Source organism: Eulemur rufifrons, chromosome 2, assembly GCF_041146395.1.
Source record: "Eulemur rufifrons isolate Redbay chromosome 2, OSU_ERuf_1, whole genome shotgun sequence".
NCBI lineage: Eukaryota > Metazoa > Chordata > Mammalia > Primates > Lemuridae > Eulemur > Eulemur rufifrons.
Window position 1 is genome coordinate 81,876,030 of NC_090984.1, and position 18,775 is coordinate 81,894,804.

Below are 18,775 nucleotides of genomic sequence, written 5' to 3' on the forward strand. Positions count from 1 at the left end.
GTTCTTGAATTATTTTCATATATCCACCTTCTTGGTGGCTATTAGAACACTTAAAAAAAAATAAAGTTAAATCTTGGGAATAATTTAAACAGTGACATATGTAAATATGTATTTGAAACTCTCATAAAGGTCTATTTAGAAAAACTAATTACAATGAATGGAGGCTCCAGTTCTGTTGCGGGCAGTTTTAGGTTAGGCTTAATTTTAAGCCATTAAAGGTTTAAAAAAAAAAAAGCATTGAGAGAGCCTACTGAAATGTTCCATCCATTTCAGTAAAGTGCACAAATATGAGTATATCCTTTGGTTTGGCTATGACCTCAAAGGAGGTGTAGAAGTCAGTGGCGCTGGTGTCAGATTCCTGACTATATTACTGAGGCTGGCAATCTTCTCTTCCAGGAGGTAATTTTTCTTCTCTGCTGTTTTCTGTCGCTGTTCAGTCATTTCCAGAGCTTTCAATAACTGTGCGTTTTCAACATACAAATCCTTCACCATTGCATCTGCTTTAGTATTCTTGCAGAGCTAGAAACAGAACCAAAAACATCTTGACTCCATTTCTGTGATTCTTTTAGTTTTGAGTTCTGACATAAGGACAGTTTTATAAAAGCAAATCACTTCTAGCAATCATATTCTTTTATTTTACAATACAGCTTTAACATTAAACTTGGCATCAGGGACATGTGGAACAAATCTACTTTTTCCAAGATATTTCTTTGCAAAAATGTTTGTAGAAGTTACTAATAAAAAGAACAGATTGATATTTGAGGGCTACAAAATGTAAAGTTTTTTTTCTGCTTAAGTTAGATATCATTCCTTTATTCATTCTCTAAAAATATAAAATACTTTTATAACTTCTGAGGTATAAGGTGTGAACTGCTTAACTCCGCTCTTAACAACAGCTGCTTGAACTTTCCATTCATAACTACAGCCTACTGATTATTTTAAAATTTGGCTCATTTATTAGGACAAAGATAGGATTTGGGCAGTTACTTTTCTTGAACTCTTCCATTTTTACATAGGGCCTTGTCTAAAAGGTATATTCTAATCTTTATGCTAGGAATATATAGTCTAGGTTGGGGTGGTGGGAGAACTTGTTAGCAGCCTTGGGATATATTTACTGTTGCTCCTGTTAATATTTTCCAAGCCCCTTTCACATATTACACATTTAACTCATTATTTTACATCCAGTTTCAAGCAGGGCATCTAAAAGTATAAAGGTTTAAGGGAACAAAGAACAACTAAAGAGTGGCCAAATAACTTATTAGCATTTCAAAGGGTAATGATAAGGATTATAACACCCAAAAGCCCAGATCCTAGATAACTGGCAGGGGTAATATACTAACTTTTTAGAACCTGTGCTCTACTGAACTGTCCTAGTACAACTTTCCGTCCTCCCTCTCTGCCTTTCAATGGTTTCATCATCACCTACAGAATAATTCAAACTCCCTGCCTCCTCCCTCCAGGCTCTCTGCTTCCCTGCTCCTCCCCTCCTGTCCAGTCTCTTCTCCTGCCTCTCCCAGGACAGCAAGAACTGGTAATGCCTAAGCGTCTGTGCACATCCACACCCCATATGTTGTCAGAACTCCATGATGTTCCCACAGCCTTCCCACATCTCTTCACCTGTTCAACTCTTAACTTTCAAAATTTGGTGTCAGAGGCTTCCAGGAAGCTTTCTTTAAATTCCTGGGTTGGATCAAGTATCTCTTCTCTTGTGTTCCCCTCTACTGAAAATGAAAATAGGACAAACCCTATTTTATTTATTTTGGAACCCACCACCTGGCCAAATGCTTGGCACATTGTAGGTATACTAGACTTTGCATTTCCTACGGGCAGGGACTCTGTTGTTCACCACTGCATTTCTAGTGCCTAGAACAGGACCTGGCACATAGTTACTGTGCGTTGAATGCATGAATAAAGGAATGAAAATGAATGAATGTTGAATGCATGAATAAAGGAATGAATGCATGAACATAGGACTTCCTCTTCTGTATTAAAATACAGGGCGATGGAAAGTTCCTGTGTACATCTGAATTTAGACCCTCTCTGGAAATAATGATTCTTAGGTTTTATGTATCTAGAAAACCAGGCTGGGCAGTTTCTGCCCCCCAACCCACCAGCTTGTCTCAATCCCAGTTTTCAGAGAAGCTGTAACACTCTCCTGGGGGTAGTACTCTCTGCAAGCCTCTTGCCTCTTTAGTGGATGTACAACTAGCTTCCTTTTTTCTTTTTTTGACAGAGTCTTGTTCTGTTGACCCGGGTAGAGTACAGTGGCATCATGGTAGCTCACTGCAACCTCCAACTCCTGGGCTCCAGTGATCCCCTGCCTCAGCCACCCGAGTAGTTGGGACTATAGACATGCATGGTGATGCCTGCCTAAGTTTTCTACTTTTAGTAGAGATGGAGTCTCACTCTTGCTCAGGCTGGTCTTGAACTCCTGAGCTCAAGCGATCCTCCTGTCTCGCCCTCCCAGAGTGCTTGGATTATAGGCATGAGCTACTGTGCACAGCCCCATCCCCCATCCTTTTTTAAAAGAGACAGAGTCTTGTTGCTCTGTCACTCAGGCTGGAGTGCCGTGGCACAATCATAACTCACAGCAGCCTTGAACTCTCCTAGGCTTAAGCAATACTCCTGCCTCGGCATCTAGAGTAGCTGGGACTGCAGACATCTGCCACCAGGCCCGGCTGATTTTTTCTTTTTTTTTTTTCTTTTTTTTGAGTTGGAGTCTTGCTATGTTGCCTAGGCTGCACAACTAATTTCTAAACGAGGCCACATCTGCCATCAGCAGGTGAAATGGATCAGGCTGCTTAGTGGTCCTGGAATTTGGGGTCCAGACTCTAATTCAAAGCACATCCTTTTGGGCTCTGGCTATAGCAATAATGTACTTTTCCACATTGTCATAAGTTATTGGGAACAGGAAAGCTAAAGTTCTATTACCCTCTATTTGTTTAAACAGGAACATTTCTTGGGCAGAAAAAATCTATAAATATTCAATTTGAGCTGCTGAACCTGATTAGAAATGCTTTAAATCCATATGCATCACTGTTAGCAAATATACATTTTTTAATTGTGGACAAACATATGTCTTAAAAGAGCTTTGGAAAAAATAACGTATGATACAGAATTCATACTGTTGGGGTGATGTAAGGAGAGCGAATTCTAAGTTCTTTCAGACATAATAGAATTTGCCTTTATTACACAGCACAAGTTAACAAGTTAATGGCAATAAAGGGGTGTAAAACTGGAGTGTGAGGTGGGTGGATAGAGATCACCAGAGAGGCTCACTTGTTCTTTGAGCTGATTCACTTTCTCCTGAAGAAGCCTTTTCACCAGTTTCAGTTTCTGTTCAACTTCGATCATTCGTTCTTCCATGACAGTTACCAGTTGTTCCTGGTCTCCCTGAAAGGAAGTTTTAAATTAAAAAAGTATATTTGAAAATCATGCCACAGTTATTTTCCCCACAAGATGCTGAGAGACAAGGACAGCAAATGTTTTGCCTTTGTAACAGAAAGGATGAATTTCTGATGAAATGGGAGTTTTGAGCCCTGCATGGGTTGCACATATTACAAAAAGTAACCCTATCAGAGAGAGAATCAAAGATAAAAAAACAAACAAAAAAAAAAAAGAATCTTACCTGTGTTACCATTGTCCCCCGAGATAAAGCAAAATTCTTAAAACCCATAATTTAATACCTGTGTGTACTTCTAGTAAACCGGGTACCCGAAGTAAATTAAAAGATAGTTATCAACCTTTCATCTGTGATTTACATCTTTGCAATAATGTGGGCCTCTCAACAACAAAACAAACACTGAGTTTATTCACGGTTGCCTAACGTTTGGGGTCAGCTTGCTGCAATATGCATGTCTGTTTTTCCTTTGAAATGGGTGATTACTCTGAGGGTGTTAGTGTTAGTAGTTAATCAGCCTCTTCTTGCCAGTTATTCTAGTCATCTGTTTTCTCATTTGACTTGCCAGTGTGAAGCAAACATCTGGATTGGAGGATGGGTTTATCAACAGAGCAGACTGCAAATTAAGAATCTTCTCCCCACAAACAACTGGATAAAACAATAGGGCATTCTTCCTTTTCTCACACAATGGTGATGGGTTAAGGAGTAAGTGGGTTTTGTAGAGCAGAGAGACCTAGGGAGAGATGAGAGTGCAACTGACTGCCCCTCATTCCCCTACGCTGTCTACGTAAGGAATTTCAGATTTCAAAAGGTGCTTAAAATGTTTAAGCAAAGCTCAGGTGTTAATGGCTGATGGTACTTAAAATAGTCTTTAAAGGCTGGCTTAAAAAAGAACACACAGAATGTCCAAACATTACTTGAAAACCAACATCTGTTTGGATCTTAAATATCATAAAACAAACCATGTGACTAGTTTGAAGATAAAACTTGTAGTAGGCAAAAGTCTAATGCAGAAAATGAGAATATCTAGCTTTTAAAAGGGCTATATTTTAAAAGAATAGCTTTTTAAAGTTTAAACATAAATGAAAAAATGTCTGATTTCCAGTTGCCAAAAAAAAAAACCTTAACAGATAATTCAAAGAACATGGAATACAGTAAAAGAGTGGAAAAAGAGGAAAAACAAAGGCAGTCATATGTTTAAATTTTATTTTATTGCTTCATCAAAATTTTCCCTTTTCCTGTCAAAAACTTTTATACATCTTATACAAAACAGTATAAATAACCCTGATTTTCTTCAAATTCCATATATAAAAGTAGGAGTACCTTTTGTTAAAAATAGTTACAACATATGGAATGAGAAAATATATAGAATACATCCTTTGAAGAATCTTAAATCCACGTTCTTTAAATGGTATAAATAAAATCATTTGTAACAAGCTGAAATCTGTGAATTTGATTCATAAGATCTGTCATTTCTACATAAATAAGAGACATAATACTGCAAAGGCTTAACAATAAAAATAATAAATAATTTAAAGGAGCACTTTATTCCAACAGTTCTCAGCTTATGTCTCTGTTTGTGTGGTGCGGGTGCATGTGTGGGTGTGTGTGGTTGCGTGTCTGCCAGGGTAAGAAATGCCATCAATAGCAGCCCAGTTTTCACAGGTGCCCAATCCTTCTGTAGGAATCTGCATGCACTGCTCGCTGCTCCGGTAGCAAGGCCTAGAGAAAGAAGGCAAGTGGTACACTTCACCCTGATGTCAAGGTTGTTTTTTGGGGGGGAGTCTAAATTCACACATTGATAATGCAAACAACTTCTTAAAGCGCACACATTAACACTACAGATGCAAGCAAAGCAACACAAAGGCAGAAGAGATCACATCACTCCACACACACAGACAACATGCAGATTCTAAGAACATTCTGTATTAAAATTGGTGTCAGCTTGTAGTGCCTGCAGTGGCATTCTAGTGAGAGTAATAAGTAGTCTGTCCTGTCATCTGGCTGTACTATTTTTCTGGGGTACAAAAATCTTAAGTTTTTGTCCATCTAATCCAGAAGTAATTGGAGTCAAAAATATTTTTTAACAGTGGTGGGTTGGAAAGAGCATCCTTTGAAAAGAAGGTGTATGAGAGAGCAATGAGTAGAATCTTGGCCAGATCGTTTGGTTTAGAAGGTCCAGAAAAAAACCGAGGTCAAGGTTTTGTAGTTCAATTATTTCATGAAGAGTTGAAGCATCTCTCTAACACCCTACCATCACGATCTCAATTCAAGAATTTATAATTTTAATATGGGGAAGTTGAAGTGGTATGTAGAAAACTTCTAAAAAACAGATTTTAAAGCACATAAGACAAACTTTTAAAAATTGTTAGAACTAATAGGTGACAGAAGTACTTCATAACAAAGCATAGATATATACTAGGAGGAGAAGAAAACTGCTCTAGTGTATAGTTACAGTGCTAATAGGACTTTTTACAAAGTCATTTTGAGGGGATTAAAAAAAAGAGTAGGGAAATTCCTTATTAAATATTAACCAAGAGGCAACATATCTAAAAACAGAAGCAGTACATCCAAACCAGAAAGAATTCTACAAAGTATTATACTTTGATTAATTCTTATTTATTTTTTTATCCTTATTTTTAAAAGATGTTTTTATGAATGAAGCACTAAAGAGAAATAACTATTTGAAAACTAGATAACATAAGATTGTATCTAGTAGTGAGCTAAGAGCATGCTAATTCAAACAGAACGGGAAGAACTTTCTTTTCTTAAAAACAGTTTTTGCAACTAGATCACTTAAAAACTTGAACTGTTAACTAAAGGCACTGACTACACATTCTACTTTATTTTTGTGAAAAGTCTCCACTTTTGAATTCCATGGAACTTGGCAGGCTACACCCCTCTGGTACAGGAAAACTCAGGATGCTTTGTTAGTAGTGTGTACTCTAAACTTAAAAAATTCAAGTGTAACATTTTGGCGTGAGGTGGGCACATTAGGCCAAATGTGCACTATGCTTAAATGATCCTGATACTTCATCGTCTATTACAAACGTGCAAAGGAGACTGAGAACACTTAATCACCCAGCTTAGAAGCTGAGAGCTCAAAAGTAGCACTTTAAAAAAAAAAAACAAAGCACTGCAGTTCTGTGGATTTATAATAAAGTATAACTCTTGGACAGAGAATTTAGGTTCTTTGCCCCCACATCTGAATTGGTATAAATTTCAAATAGGTAAACCCAATTAGATAAGTGATCCGAGTTTACTATGAGAGGCAAAAAAGAGCTTCATACCTGTGGTGTGTTGCTTTCGGAGGTCCTGTTTTCCAGTTCCTCCTGCAGGTGCTGGTTTATCCTTTCTGCCTGCAGCAGCTGGTGTTCAAGCTGCAGAAACTGCTCCCTGGGCACCATGGGGCAGGCCTGCTGCTGGAGCAGCTGCAGATCCCAAGCGTGAGGGGATGGGCTAAGCATCACAGTGGACCTCAGGTGCTGCATCTGCAGGACAAGGGCAAAGCCCTGGTCAGTCACGGTGCCTTCAGTCCCAGGGCTTCCCTCGAAGGTGTCAAGCAGAGAGTAATGAAGCCTGGGGATTCATTAATGGTCTCACACCCACTGACAACTTAGAAACAGGACAGCATAGGAACCCGAGAAAGATGTAAATAGGAAGGGCTATTTTGCTTAGGAGAGGACATAATTAATGAATAAGCAGGCTTTCTTAAAAGCTATAGACTTAAAAAGTAGAACTTCCTCACTCTTGAGTGACTATAAGGGCATGAAATACATGATGTATATATAATATATCTGAATTCTATCTCCGTTTTACACTGAAACAATTACCACTCACCTCTTTTAAAAACTGGGATCAGAGTAAGGAAATCAGGTGAGAAAGTGGTTATGCTTTAGGGTTTTTGCCACTTGATTTACCATTCATAAGGATTCTTAAAGGTAAATGTTCAATGACTACATATTTTCCAACCCCAAGTTAGTAATTTGTTTGAAGAATCTGCTTTACATCTAAAATTATTTTAATCTATCTAAATTGGTCAATGTGTACTTATACCCTTTAATTGAAAACAGCATCAGACAGGCAATTCTGGGGCACAAGCCCATGATATCCTAGAACATCTAGGAATTGGAGTACACGAAATAGAAAGATTTGTTCAAGACAATGAGGAAATGGTACGTGTATCAACATGCCAATCAAAGTAGAGGCGAGGAAAGGGAGGAGAGTGCACTGTATTCTGGCCAGGGAAGCACGCCACCTCACATGTCACTTTCAGGGCTCAACCGAAGGCATGCAACAAACATGACCAAGTACTAAACTCAAGAATAAGCACCTCCAGGCTTGTGAGAAGGGGAAAAGGGACTTCTAAGACTCAACTATAATTAAATGCTTATCATGAAGCTTCAGAGCCACTATCCATTTCCTTACGTCTAAATTTCTTGAGGCGGACCACTGCCCATTTTGAAATACTTCTAGTGGTAGATTCAGAAAATCCACCACTTTATTTTTCATGAATGAAGAATATAGAGAATTATGATCCCACGGTTCTATATCAGTGGGATAATTATCTTCATAAATAATGCTTTAAATACCGAGGAAAATCCTGATGTAAACAGACATATTATGCAGTTAAAGCAAAATGAAAATGAATACTGGCTCTTTCCTTAAGTACTTACTGACTGATAGTCAACAGAAATGACTGCATGAACAGTGAGTGTAATGGGATGTCTCCATGCTATGAAAGTTTATTGAAAGAGAAAGTTCTACCTTCACACACTATCTCAGGCAGAGAACTGCACACTTCTCTGCCACTTCCAACCACTGAGTTCTTAGGGACACGTCAGCCACAGACAGAAAAAAACAGAAGATTACAGGAGTTATAAAAAGAGGAAGAAAAGTAGAAGTTATAAAAAGAAAAAGAACAGTGCCAAGTAGGTATATTACATAGGTGAATAAGAGCACATCAAGGACCAACATTTACATTTTTCTGGTTATAAATTTTATAGACATTAAAATATCTTACAGCTTTAATTCTGCAACTGAATCCTCACCTTGCCACCTTTACCTGTATCCATCCCAATACAATTATTTAGACGATTCCAGGTCCAGTGTGGAATGGATCTGACGTTAAATCCCTTGCCACTAGGAGATGTAGAACACACTTTTGTCGTTCAAGTGAACTGTTCGCTATCACAGAGGTATTCAAGCAGACTGGAGAATTGCTAATATAGTTTGTAATTCTTTTTTTTGAATGTTCCAAATGAATTATTTATTAAACATTACCTCATATAGTTGAAAAAGCCCTGGAGTGAGAGTCAAATTCTGACCCTAATTCTTCCATTTCCTAGTCTTAGTGATTTGCTGTCTGTAATAACATTGTGGTAGATTATGTGTTGCATTAGATCAGTGACTTCTAAACTAGTATACAGAGATAAGGAGAAACTCCTTCCTTTAAGGGAGTGCATACATCAGATTAGAATCACCTAGAAAGCTTTTCTCAAATTCCTTGATCCCAAAGATTCTGACGCAGGAACTTCTTTCCCTGCCTGCCTACCACCTGTGCCCCAACCAGGTAGGAATCCCTGCCAGAGTAAGGAGGAATGAACCTATCCCTCAGGTGAGCTGGGCACAAAAGATGGTGTGAAAATCAATGTACATCCTTCAAAGTGGCCTAATCTATAGATATCATAATATAAATAAAAATCCAGTTTGTAAGGGGGGAGTGGTTAATGGTTAACAGTTTCTGTTTGGAGTGTTGAAAAGGTGTTAGAAGTAAGTAGTGGTAATGGTTGTACAACACTGTGAATGTAATTAATGCCACCGAATTGTATACTTAAAATGGTTAAAATGGCAAATTTTATGGTATGTATATATTTAACAGCTTAAAAAAATTAATGTAATATACCAAAAAAGACTGAATTGTACACTTTAAATGTGTGAGACTGTATAGTATGTGAATTATATCTCAACAAAGCTGTTAGACAATCCAATCTGTAGAAATCTGTAGAGTTAATAGTTCAGTCTTATTTCCTAAGGAAAGTTTTGAGTAGTGTATGAGATGTTCTTTTCAGTGTTCAAATGGAAAATTCAGCTCCAGTGCCAAGAACACTCAATTTCCCTCATCTTTTAGCAGATATTTACTATTAGATCAGGGAAAAAATAATGGGAGGAAGTTGTATACAATGGCTAATACTGGAAAATGGGGCTGGGAGAGCAGGGGGCTTCCAAGGCCAGGGAGAACAGGTGGGGGAAGACTTAGCCTGTTGGCAGAGCCTCTGTCAAGGCTCCAACGGTGATTAAGTATACCCTGTTACTTTTCAGTTTGTTGCTAGACTTATCAGGCTTAGCTTCAGATATCTTATTCATTAGAGTATATAATTATTTCATCAGAAAAGCAACTCTACATCTAAGCACAACCCGCAGCTCAAGGTTTTGAATACATTTATTATATGCTGTCAGGAAGAGAAAAAATGGTTTGATTTCACTATTTATAGTTTCACAAATTTTCCCATTAGTGGATAAATCAGAGAACATAAAATTGACAGAAGCCTCAGTGGTTATTTAAATGTTAGTGTGACATGTTTGTCCATACACATTTAAAAACCAAGCACTGATTTTTAAAGTTACCTTTGCATGTGTCCAGCTTCATAAAAGAAAATATTTAAATATCTCTATTCCTTCCTATAATTCTGACTTTAAAAATAATAGTACTTTTTAAGAACAGACATTTTCTACCCTATATAAATTTTATAGTTCACTAAACATTGGATTAATTGACTGATATTTCCATCTAGCCAAAGCAAAGCATCTCAATGAAATTTCACTTATTAGGGAGGATTTGTACATAAATTGTTTTATATCCTATAATTGAACTCAGTATTTACAAGGCAATCTAGCAGACTAGAATGAACATATAAGCTGACAAGTTTTGGTTTGTTTTTTTTTTTTTTTTAGACAGGGTCTTGCTCTGTTGCCCCCGGGGAAGAGTGCAGTGGCATCATCATAGCTCACTCACTACAACCTCAAACTCCTAGGCTCAAGCAATCCTCACACATCAGCCTCCCAAGTAGGAGGAGCTCGGACTACAGGCATATGCCACCATGTCCAGCTAATTTTTCTACGTTTTGTAGAGACGGGGTCTCACTCTGTTGCTCAGGCTGGTCTCCAACTCCTGGCCTCAAGCAATCCTCCCGCCTTGGCCTCCCAAAGGATTACAGGTGTAAGTCACTGCCCGGCCCAAGCTGACAAATTTTACAAATCCATTTTTATAATTATCAGATGTACCTCTCACAAGGCAGTGCTGAGTTATATATATAGTATTGAACAATGGCAGCACTTGAAAATAAAACTCCTAAATGCTCATGCTCTCAAATTCCCTGCATGCATTTCCTAACAAAGGAGGCTGTTAGAAAGCAATCATGTCTTTAAAACACTGAAATATAGAAGGTATCGGGAAACACAAATACAGTGACAGTGAGAGAACTCTGGGCCCCTTGGCCAGTATCAGACAGAGTCCCTGCCACCTGAATTTGCTGAAGTACAGATCTTTGCATTTTAGGTCAACATTATTCCTTCCTCTGCAAAGCAGTATAGATTTCTATGACAGTGTAATTAAGCAAAAATGCCTATTAAACTTGGTAAGACAGACCAAAAACTTCAGCTTGGCAATGTACTTGGATTTTCACAACAGGAATTCGATGCCATGTCTAGTCTCTTCCAACAAATGGCTCATTCACGGACTAAAATATTCTTCATAGCTAAGGCCATCTGCTTAAAAACTTACCTCCATGAGCTGCTCATCCAGTTTTACTTGTTTCTTTTTCAGGCCTTCATTTTCCAAATGAATTGTTTCTAATTCTCGTTCAAGGGAATTCATCTGACTGACCTGTTAAAAAACAGAAAATTCCCTTAAGAAAAAAAAAACACGAAAAAACCTGAGTTGCTTTATTTTTACTTTGACAAATTTGCACTAGTCAGAAATCTCAACCCTGGGAAGAAAGCCAAAGTTAATTCAGCCATGGAAAATAACAAACAATGCAATTCAGTGCATTGCTTATATTAAGTAAGGTAGTTTTAATCACCAGTCCTCACACAGAACCGATTCCTTAAGGCAGCAGCTGGCTTTTAAACTTGGATGCCACCCACTAGAAGAAATACATTTTATCTTACAACACAGTCCACACACCCACATGTACATGTATATGCACAGTCATAAGTACATATCTCTGAAATATTTATCCTTACCATGCATGTACTGTCACATTTTCTAGTATATTAATAAAAAATGCTGGTTTTCACTAAATCAATTTCATGATCCCCTACTATGAATCTGCAGTGGGGAAAAACACTACCTTAAGGCAAAGTTAATGTTTTAAAATTGAGAGTACATAAAACCTGATTTATACAACTCCTTTATTTATTTTTCTAGAGACAAGGTTTTGCTCTGTCACCCAGGCTGGACTACAGTGGCATGATAATAGCTCACTGTAGCCTCCAACTACTGGGCTCAAGTAATCTACCCATCTCAGCCTCCTGAGTACCCAGGGCTACAGGCACACAACATTACAGGCTAATTTATTTTTATTTTTGTAGAGATGGGATCTTGCTACATTGCCCAGACTGGTCTTTAACTATTGGTCTCAAGGACTCCTCCTGTCTTAGCCTCCCAAATTTCTGGGATTACAGGTGTGAGCCACAGTGCCCAGCCCATTCTCAATTTTAAAGATGAAATTTGAGGATTTTATAAGTATCCATTTCTGGAATTCTCTTTACTATAGGAAGAACCTAAGGAGCTAGAGGACACTGCGAGTCAGAATACTGCTAAGCAGAAAACATATGACACTATTCTAGAAATACCTGTTTTTGCCTCTATCAAAAAGATCTCAAGAGACCAGCAAGAATTGTTAAACAGAAGTGTAATCTTCCCAGGTCCATTTAAAATGCAGTATTATTTAGAGACCTATCACAAGACTTTTCCCCTGACGAACAGCTAGACGAAACCCACTGTCTTTGTAAAAAGTTTCCTTGAACATACCTGAAATTAAATGGCATTTCAGCTTTAGCACATGACCCGCCTTCTTGTTGCAAGTGTTGTGATGATGAAATTTTTAAAAATTGTTATGAATATTTTACAACAAAAGCAACATTGTTCATTCTTTCCAGATTTTTAAACAAACTATATTTTTAGGAAGAGGAAGGTAATAATGAAAATTCTGACTTTCACTTTAGAATAAGAAAGAGAAAAAAATAAGAAACCCCCCCTCCCCCAGAGTAACCCCGGTCCAGAACTCTAACTTTTGGGACAAGCATAGGAACCACACTAAGCTGCACTACAGAGGTCTCACCGGGGGTAGCCAGCCTCCGAGACGACCCCCACCTCCTGGCATTCACCCTCTTGAACAGTTCCTTCCCACACTAGACCAGGGCCAGTCTGTGTGACAAACAGAATACAGCAGAAATGTTGGTGTGGCCCTTCTGAGGTTTGCCATTAAAGGCACCACAGCTCTGTCTTGGTCTTTTGGTCTCAGTGTCTGTCATCTCATCACTCCCTCTGGGGGAAACTGACTGCCACATCCTGAGAAAGGGCCCAGGGGAGGAGGAGCTGAGGTCCCAGGCAGTCAGCCAGCAAGTGTCAGAATCCTCTCGCTAACAGTCACACGAGTGAGCTTGGGAAGTGGATCCTCTTGTCCCAGCAAAACCTTCAGATAAGCGCAGCCCTGGCCAACATCTGGACTGCGACCTCATGAGAGCCCTGAGTCAGACCACCCAGCTAAGTGGCTTCTGAATTCCTGACCCACAGACGAGACGACAAATGTTTGTTGTTTGAATTTGTTAAACAGCAATAAATAATACAGACGGTATTAAGATGTTTCTAATATTCAGGCTATATATATTTTGCTAACTTACCAAGGCTTGTAATACTAATGGAGATGATTAACTGTCTTCTTTATGAAAGCTTAAATTGTTCTTTTTTCAACAATTATTCAATCAGAAAGAACTATGATACTGCGTAGAGAAGAGCACAAAAGCATAAAGAGATATAAAGAAGAACCACAGAAACATAGTATATACTCTCAAAAACTCACCTTTCTATTAGTAGGAGATCGTTCCTTCTGAAACTGTTCACACTCTCTCTTTAAGTTCAGCTTTTCTTGCTCTGTGGGTTTCACAGTACCTGATGAGTTTAGATGTTTTTGGTGCTTGGGAAGAAGGTTGGATTCCAGCTGACGGACCTAACAAGAACAAACAAAAGAGGAAGAGATGCTAATACAATCGGCCATCCAAGAAAAATAAACAAGGAATATAAGGAAAGTTTTAATTCAGCACTTGGGTCCTGTTGTAACTTTTTCAGTCAAGCCTGCCAATTCTTGAAGCCTCGTTTTTTGGATTTCAAAAGATCCTTTCGAGGTAAATCTGGTTGGGTCTACAAACCCAATGCTGTAAGGACAAGATGGGGAAGGGGGGACTTCTAAGTCTACTAAATCTCCAGGAGTCAACAGGGTGTGTGATGTGGGTGCCAAGAAAACAGACATAGCAGTTCTAGGCACTTTTGTTCTGACATGAGCATTACTTTTAGGAGTGAATGAGGTGACAGTCCCATCTATTCTGTGGACTGTAAACGCCTGAAGTGATGCATGTACATCAACTATGTTCCGTGAGGACAGGGACCATCTCCGTCTTGTTCACCACTGCAGCTTCAGTGATAGTTTCTGGCAAAGAGTAGGTGTTCTAAAGGAACACCTGGGACTCTTCGGAGAGCACCTAATCAAAGGAGGTGCTGAAGCATAGCTTAACTATCATTGAGCGAATACATAGCAGAGGTAAGGAATTCAAGCATCAGTTTGGTGGTTGGAAAAGGAAATGCTGAGTCTTTTAAAAGGGGAACCCTTTTTCTCTTATAAGGAATGAGTTAGATCCACAAGCTCTGAGTCTAAGTTTTGCCATTTTTGTAATACTAGTCTTGGTGGCCAGCCAATTTGAATGAAGACTATATGGTTAGCATAATTTCCATGAGTCTATATTTTAGATATGAGGATTAAAATCACAAATATATTTTAATATAGAACTGCTCCTATAAAATGAAAAATATTTTATAAACATCAGTATAAAATTATATGCAAGTAAATGATAAATTATACATTCCTAAAATAAGTCTGCCATAGCAGGATACTCAAATTCATACCCTAGAACCATTTCAATCATATCAAGCATTGATTTTCATATCAAACTAGTCATTTTCAAACATAGGCCACTATATGCAACATCTCAAGTTACCTTCTCTCGGGAGTGTGTGAGTTCCGCTTTGGTGCTCTGTACCACAGTTTGGAGTCTCTCGTTCTCTTTGCAAAGCAGCTGTTGTTCTTCATTCATCAGATGATCCAGCTTGTCCCAAGAAAGCCTCTTCTGCTGGTTATGGAACCCTGATGGACGGGTGGCTATTTCTGGGGCCCAGTTCTTAAGAGAGAATTGCAGAGTTAAGTAAACCTAACAGCAAGCTGACAGGTAATTTCTATTTTGAGAAAGGTATCGTGGTTACCTAATGACAATTCTCAGTAAGTGTCTTTAAACCTTCACCTTTGTCTTCTAATGAAAGTGAGTGTATGTATATACAAATATGAATAAAACAATATTCTTCGAGTTTGATTTAAAAAAAGGTTTCAAAATTCTATGTTTGAAATGGTCTTTGGCAAAATAGCCTCATCAAGTCTGGTAACAAATACGATTGTAGGGCAAGTGCATGGAGACTGGTGGCTTAAAAATTGCCTGGGCAACATGGTAAGACCTTGGTCTCAAAAACCACAAAATTCCACCCTTTGTTTCTGGTTGCGAAAAAAACGTTATCGTTGAGCCCAGAAAATACTCTTTTGATGAACAGAGAACACGAAGGGAACTCTGAGATGCATGCCAACATGAAAGCTTTCCCAAGCTAAACTCCACTTCCATTTGCACATATGCAATCATATCCATTTTTAGAATCCAAAGCACATATTGTCTGTACAATTAAGGCCTGAATTCGGGAATATGCTTTAAGTTATCAAAGTGATTTTTTGGATCTTGATAATGATTTAAAAAATTAAAAGGTAACAGCTAGATAAGCCTCCTGCCTTTCAAGCTAAACATGAAAAATAAAAAAAGGTACAATCTCTTTTTGAAAAAAATGTCAGTCCAGAAGTAATTTTTAAAATGGAAATTATCTTATTTTAAAAAAAAGTGTCACCAAGAGATAAAATAATTGAATTAGTACCTACTTTTATTGTAGGACAAAGTCTTAACCTCTAGCCTAAGACTAACATCCCTAACATTGTTCTTAATTTATTTGCACACAGATTAAACAGCATTGTGATAAAAGAGACACTTTCTACAGCGCCACCATAATGTGTCAGCCAGCTAACACTTTAGCCAGCTCTTCCTGGACTTTCTGGCTTCCCAGTAGCAACCTGTTTGGTAGCAATGAATTATCTCCTGAAATTCAGTACTATTGTTTTAAACCATAGTTTTCCTTTTCAGCAGAAGTTTTACTTTTTTTTGCAGCCTGTGTATGTTCCTAGATAAATTTCTTGACTTAATTTTTTTAGAGTCACATGGATGCTTTTATCATTTAACTAAGAAAACTTTGAGTTCTATTACTACAAAACTAAACTTAGCCATGTTCTGATTTGCTCAATATAAAAAAATTACCTGTTTTATATCACTATGGTTCCATTTATATGAAGTCCAGAAACAAGCATCCCTAACCTATAGTGACAGAGGGTACTAAAAGTGGTTCCCTTGGGGTTACCAACTGGAGGGAACACAAGAGAGCCAGCTGGGTGCTGGAGATGTTCTATATTTTGATCTAAGTGATGGTTACACAAACATGCAGATATATAAACTGTATATATTTATGTATACATACATATACACATAAAAATAATCAAGTTATAGACTTAAAATTTGTGTGCTTTACTGTAAATAACTTACACTTCAATAAAGAAAAAAATTACCTTGTCACCAGCATTCTGAAGTTTCTTATGTAAAGACATCACTTCTTGTTTTAACGCCTCCTTTTCCTGCTGAGTCACTCGTAGGTCAGATTTAATCTGGGACATCTGCAGGTTTACCTTCTGCAGGGTATCTTCTAAATGCTGAACCTGCATCATGAGAACAATCTTACACCTCTACACAAACCCTTGTGGTCTCACCTCTAGCATGTCCAAGAATGAATGAATAAGGACAAAAGAACTCCAAGGTCTCTTCTGTTTCTATTTCTATACCAAACTTTCTTTTCAGTAGCTCTGTGGAAACCCAGGATATTATGTACATTTATACGGTGCTAAATTTTATTTAGGACAATGACAAACTATGCCTGGAGCAAGGTATTACTGATATTGTCAGTGATCTCTTACAGAACCAATGAGTGCCAACTGGCATCACAAAAGATGGTGTCACTGAATTTTGTAGAAATTATGTTTTATCCTGTGGTGGTGGATTATAAAAGGCCTTTTAGTTAAACAAAACTATATACTTATAGAATCCTACTGTACACTAATAGCTCATAAATTTCAATTAAAAAAATTTAAATTTATAAAAGGAACAATGATTGGGATCTTTAACTATAGTAGGGCTTGAACCTGCCTTAGAAGTCCTATTTCTAAATTAGGAATAAGCACTCATTTTTATATACTATTCTCAAGCTTTCATAAGTAATCTCATTAATGAACGAGAAATAGTATTTATTTTACCATACTATAAATATATGTCAAATGTTGGTCAAATTGTATCATTCTGAGCCCTCTCAGGCCACTTCCACCTGAAACATTCTTTCCACCGGGATTTCTGTTACAAGATATAGGAGAATACTAACTGTGAAGATGAAACAAGAATTGTCCACATACCTTTTCCTGTGAAGCCACCAGCTGTGACTTTAAGCTCTCACTTTGGTGCTCCCAAGACTTCTGTTCCTGCTTCATTGTAGCAATTCTGTGCTCTAAAAGACTTGATTTTGCCAACTGTTTCAGGAAGAGAAAAGAGGTAAAAGGGCATTTTTGCAAACAAATCTAGCTTTAATTTATATGCATCCACTTATATTGTCAAGAACAAGTACCATCTAATTATGTGGTGGAACAGGTCAAGGTAAAAAAAAAAAAAAAAAAAGTAGTACTTTTATGGACTCCCTGTTCTACCTCTATTTTTCTTTTTTGGGATTTCCCATTTTTCTTTCTCACTGCCTCATATTTTGAGGGTAGGAGATGGCAGGCTGGAAAACAGTGAGAAATCTCAAGAGCAGACCATAGTAGGAAAATATGGAATACCCATTAAGGCAGTGTTTTTGAATCTGCTAGAGAAAATACAATAGAAGAAAGAATGTCTATGAAATAGACCTCAGATTATTAAAAACAATATTTATATTATATACAACAAACCATTGATGTATGTAAATAATTATAAGTAGCATTGTGATATATTAAAATGAGACAAATTTTATATTAGTGTATTTAGTAATTATTAAACAACTAATTTAGACGCTGTCACAGTCATGGCTTCAGGAGATCTAGGGTCACATAGCGCCTGTGAAGATGCTGTTCAAGGAGACTTTGCAATAACAGGGGAGGCCCACGAGCCACTGTCTAGAGAGAAATGCTCATTATATGTGCACTATACGATGATGGTAAAGTCTTTTATTTTTATTACCTTATCCACACAGCTATTTAATTCTTCACGTAGAGCTTCCTTTTCTTTCAGCAATTTTTCGTTGTAGCTTAGAACACTAGAAATTTTTTGCTGGAAGTCAGAGAAATCAGGACCTCTGTGCAGCTGTAAGAGATAAACAAATGAGCCCCCCATCACATCTTATGGCTGTAAGTATAAAGCAGTATTTATAAACAGGGCATTTTCATGACAGCTGATATTTGTTTATCTGTAGATATTTCAGAGGACATACAAACTCTAGCAGACTATAATAAACTTTAACAAAATGTTCACTGCTGGTTTCTCTCTGCTCCCCAACTGACTGCTGAACTATCTGCTCAGACTCAACCACTCATTATTAAATAATGATCCTAGCTCCTGAAGGTAAAATGACATACTGCCATTCTGTCACCAATTTAACTTGTATGCATGTAGCTTATGACATTTTTCTCATGCTTTTTTAACCAGAAAAGTATTTTAGTCTCAGTTAAGACTTCCGAGTTGGCATGAGCCACATACAAGGTAACAACTACAAGGGCAAGTTTAAAGATAAAACTATTAGTTTTTCAGCATGTTCCATGTGCTCTTCCCTTCGGAAGAGGCCTAAGTTGACTTCCAGTAAGATGTTGCTGGTGTGGACACACACTGGCTGTTCCCTCTCTACTTTTATAAAATTAAGACAAACCAAAGACTACTTTTGTTCCTTTT

At 37.7% G+C, this 18,775-nt stretch overlaps 1 protein-coding gene across 4 annotated transcripts in view; it reads right to left on the minus strand.

The window, feature by feature from the left end:
* Positions 1–309: 309 nt before the first annotated feature.
* The window catches only part of NIN (ninein), a 93,573-nt gene continuing 75,107 nt past the window's right edge, over positions 310–18,775 (minus strand). For 2 of the 4 annotated variants that reach the window (XM_069486876.1, XM_069486858.1), the window contains 8 exons: positions 18,071–18,193; positions 17,275–17,388; positions 16,384–16,530; positions 14,675–14,854; positions 13,486–13,632; positions 11,184–11,285; positions 6,691–6,891; positions 3,170–3,393 (listed from right to left, as the gene is read on the minus strand). In XM_069486876.1, the coding sequence (XP_069342977.1) occupies positions 3,211–3,393; positions 6,691–6,891; positions 11,184–11,285; positions 13,486–13,632; positions 14,675–14,854; positions 16,384–16,530; positions 17,275–17,388; positions 18,071–18,193 (1,197 nt within the window). In that variant the 3' untranslated portion in view covers positions 3,170–3,210. Of the gene's footprint in view, positions 520–3,169; positions 3,394–4,592; positions 5,123–6,690; positions 6,892–11,183; positions 11,286–13,485; positions 13,633–14,674; positions 14,855–16,383; positions 16,531–17,274; positions 17,389–18,070; positions 18,194–18,775 lie in introns of those variants that run through there. The other 2 variants (XM_069486848.1, XM_069486867.1) reach the window with 2 other exon arrangements.